This window comes from Anas platyrhynchos, chromosome W, assembly GCF_047663525.1.
Source record: "Anas platyrhynchos isolate ZD024472 breed Pekin duck chromosome W, IASCAAS_PekinDuck_T2T, whole genome shotgun sequence".
NCBI lineage: Eukaryota > Metazoa > Chordata > Aves > Anseriformes > Anatidae > Anas > Anas platyrhynchos.
This window is the reverse complement of record NC_092620.1, coordinates 7,886,053-7,890,025: the sequence shown is the minus strand read 5'-3', so window position 1 is coordinate 7,890,025 and position 3,973 is coordinate 7,886,053. Positions and strand designations below refer to the sequence as shown.

The following is a 3,973-nucleotide window of genomic DNA, read 5'->3' as shown; positions in this document are numbered from 1 at the left end:
ACTTTGGAATGTTGGTGCTGGCCACGAGGAGGAAGAACTGTCCCTCAGAGTGTCGTGCTGCGTTGCCAGAGGTCACCCAAAGAGCATCTGTGATCAGAGCATGGCTTTGTGTGAGAAGGAGCAGCTGGGGAGGGTTGATGAGACACTGGTGAAATGATGGAAATGCTGGGATGAGAGCAAGGTGGTGAACAGAGACGGGTGTCTACAGTCCTCAAAGAAATAGGTGAAAGTCATCAAAGTCAACAAAGTGCTCTGCCGGGCACTGCCCAGCCCAGCCTGGCCCCTGCCCACCTCTCCCCACCACCCTGCCCTCTCTCCAGCCCAGCCCAGCCCAGCAGCCCAGGCTGGGCTGGCCCCAGGGCAATGCCCTCCACAGGCTGCTGCAGGGCTCTGGGCACGGCCACCCCAGCCCCAGCCCCTCACAAGGCACCGCAGCTGCTGGGACAAAGTGTGGTGGTCTCACTCAGGTGGGCAGCCGAGCTCCACCACAACCGCTCTCTCACTCCCCCTCTCCTCAAAGAGGAAGGGGGAGAAAATACAACACAGAGAACTCGAGGTTTGAGATGAGAAAGGTTTAATTAAATGGAAAGGGAATGGGGAGGAAAAAAAAAAGAAACAAAAGAAACAATCAGTCCGCGCGGGAGCACGGAGAGAGGGAAAAAAAAATTATTCTCTACTTCCCATCAACGAGCGGTGTTCAGCCACGTCCTGGGAAGCAGGGCCTGAGGGTCCGAGCCACGGCTGCGCTCGCGTCAGGCAGCACCCTGGGGTGTCACCAAGTGACGTCACAATGGGTGCCCACCCAGCCCAGGCGCGTGTCACAGTGGCACCCATTGTGACGTCACTTGGTGACACCCCAGGGCTCCGCCTTATAAGAGCGCAGCCGTGGCTCGGACCCTCAGTGTCGGTGCACGGCAGTGACGGACAGGGCAGGAGCACAGGGCCTTCGAGGAGTCCCCGAGCATAGCCCACGTCCCACAATGCCGCAACCGCCCGCCCAGAGGAGCCGCCGGTTTCTATCTGAGAACTCTCCCACTCCAGAGGCTCCTTCTGAAGGGGATGAGGAGGGAGGCATGCCCCCCAGGCAGCCCAGGCTGGCCTGGCAGGAGACCTGGTCTTCTAGGGGCAGCAACCGGCCAGCAGAGGACAGCTTGCTGGCAGAGGACAGAACCCCAGTCGAGGCCTTTTTGCCGGCAGAGGACAGCAGCCCGGCAGAGGCCATTGCTCAGGCAGCGGGCAGCAGCCAGGTAGAGGAGAGCCAGGACGACGTACAGTGGCTGGATCCCAGTGAGTCAGGGTCTTCGGGATGGGGTGGGGAGGGTTGGGGACACAGAGACCCCTGCCTGACTCCAGGACTCCTTCCCTGGGTAAAGCGGCGCTTGGGCTGACGGGGCCGAGCTTCCTCCGCAGCACCACAGAATGCCAGGACGCTTTGGGCTGGGGGGGACCTCGGCGATCACGATGCTTCCCCCCAGTCCAGGCTGCCCAAAGCCCACCCAGCCTGGCCGTGGGCAGTGCCAGGGAGGGGGCACCGCAGCCTGCGCCAAGGCCTCACTGCCCTGGGCGTGAAGGAGAGAAATCCCTGCCTGGCCAAAAGAAACCTGCCCTCTTTGAGGTTAAGGCCGTCACCCCTTGTCCTGTCGCTGCAGTCCATGATGAAGATCCCCCCCCAGCTTTCCTGGAGGCCCCTTTGGGCACGGGGAGGCCGCAGCGAGGTCCCCCCGCAGCCTTCTCCAGGCTCCACAAGCCCAGCTCCCTCAGCCTCTCTTCCCAGCGGAGCTGCTGCAGCCTCTGGGCATCCCCGCGGCCTCCCCACGGCCTTCTGGGGCTGGGGCCCTTCCTCTCCTCACCCCTGCATTCAGCCCCTCTCTGCAGCACTCTTTGCTTTCCTCCTTTCCAGGTAAGGCATGGAAACTGTGCAGAGACAAGGCCGTGGAATTCATCAGGGTGTATGTCAGAGGCACAGAAAAGGTAATGGCAGCCGCTTGCATCACAGCTGTGCTCCTGGCGCTGCCCTCCAGGGGTCCCACACAGCCCCAGACCCCTCAAGGCTTTGGTCCTGCTGGCCATGGGTGTCCCCCTAATGCTCTGTTGGTGTCTTTGTGGCTGCCAGGACGACGAGGAGCAGAAGATGCTGTTCCTCAGCAAAATCTGCGATCTGTGCACATGTGTCACAGAGAGGGGTGTGCCGATGAACTTGCATGGCTTCTGCAGCAAACATAAGCTGGTGGAGAACATCATGGTGAGAGGATGCGCAGCGGGTTGGGGAAGGGGCAAGGCCCCCCGGCACCAGCCCCCTGGGAGGCGAGGGCTGGGGCAGCGCTGGCTCTGCTGCTGCTGGGTGCCGGCGGCTCCAAGGTCTCATCCTGCTTGTGCTCTGCAGGCGCTGCTGGAAAAGGAGCCCATGGACAGCTTGCGCACAGCATTCCGGCAGAAGGCCATGGAGACTGTCGCCCTCCTCAGGTGCGTGCCCAGCCCCTGGTGGCAATGTCCTGGTGGCCCTGAAGCTGGCAGGGAGGCTGCCCGTCCCTCCCAGGGATGCCTGGCCAAGGGAGGTCCGTGTCCTCCTTCATAAGCCTCGAGGCACTGCGTCCAACAGGCTCCTCTCTCTCTTTTCTTCAGCAACACCGTACCAACAGCACTGTGTGGCAAAAAGGAGAGTCTCCTAAACATGTGCTGCAAGAGCATCTTCTTTCTGCCTCCGGAGTCGGATGTGCCAGAGACAGGAGTGCTCTACGCCAAGGTATGTGCTGGGTGAGGTACCAGCACCCCCAGTCCTGCTGAGCTGCTGCCTTGCTTCCCCGTGCTGACACAACCAGAGACCAGTGCAGGGCCGGGGCCCAGATTTGCTTTCCCAGCCTCGCCCCTTCCCCGACCTGATCTTGTGCTGCAGGAGGTCTGCACGCAGTGGCTTTTTAGCCCCAAAGCCACCCCTGAACTCCCGAGGGGCTCAGAGCCAGCTCCTGGGGGTGAGGAGGGCCACAGAAATAATTCGATGCTCTTCTGTCCTCCCTGCAGACTATGGTAAGGTTGAGTACGAAACCCTGGAGGGCTTCGTACTCAACTGTCCCATCGCCAGTTTCAACATACAGATGCAGAATATGTTGAAGGTTTGGCATTTGCAAAGAATTTCCAAAGAATCCTCTCAGGTCACATTTGCAGACCGCTGTCAACCTCCAGCAACTTCTCTCCTCGCAGGTGATGCTGGACTTTGCTGTCTCCAAAAACTCAGATGTGCGTGAGAGCGCTGTGAAGGTGATTGAGAGGCTGATTACTTTCATCCACTGGTATTTGGTGATCAAGGTAAGGCACAAGGAATTTTCCACCCTTTCCTGCATCCCAGAGCATCCTGCCATGCAAGGGTGCCTGCGAGGCAACCCTCAACGCACGTGAGTGCCTCAGCACTGTGAATTGAGGGTCTTTGTCCCTCCTTTGCCCCTGCTCTTCCCTCCCCAGGCCGTGCTCTCTCAGGGGCTGGCTCTGCCTCCACTAAGCCCTTTGTCTCTCCTCCCTTCCTCAAACAGATCTTAGGGAACTTTGAAAACTATGGCAACGATGAGCCCACAGATTTCAACCTGCGCATCCCCATCCTGGGCAAGCTGCTGGGCCACCTCTTGCTTTTCAGCAGTGGCAATGATTCCATGAGACACTCAGCTTTGGAAAGTCTTCATCGCATGTACACAGTCGTCAGAGAAGGAAGAGGTAAGAAGGTGTGGTAGGCGATGTCCATCTGCACACAGACATCTGCTGGTTTGTCTGCCTGTTCTCCTGAGTATTGTGAAGGATTGCTTTTGTGCTTGGTGGAGGCTGCCCACGGAATTCTGCCAGGTTCCCTGGCCTCCTCTGCTCCTCACAGCAGCTTCCCGCAGCATTCTGGCTATCGTTTTCCGCAGAAGCTAGACGCTCACCTGCCGTCCAGGAGCAGTTCTCTGCTGCTGTCCTTCCCAACCCTCCCCAGATCACCTACCACGCT

At 59.5% G+C, this 3,973-nt stretch overlaps 1 protein-coding gene across 1 annotated transcript; it reads left to right on the top strand.

The window, feature by feature from the left end:
• Positions 1 to 870: 870 nt before the first annotated feature.
• On the top strand, positions 871 to 3,108 carry LOC140000527 (uncharacterized). The gene is made up of 6 exons (XM_072030461.1): positions 871 to 1,287; positions 1,901 to 1,971; positions 2,114 to 2,242; positions 2,384 to 2,463; positions 2,623 to 2,743; positions 3,019 to 3,108. Exons 1-6 carry the CDS (start codon positions 981 to 983, stop codon positions 3,106 to 3,108), a joined length of 798 nt encoding a protein of 265 aa, XP_071886562.1. The 5' UTR covers positions 871 to 980.
• Positions 3,109 to 3,973: the final 865 nt, after the last annotated feature.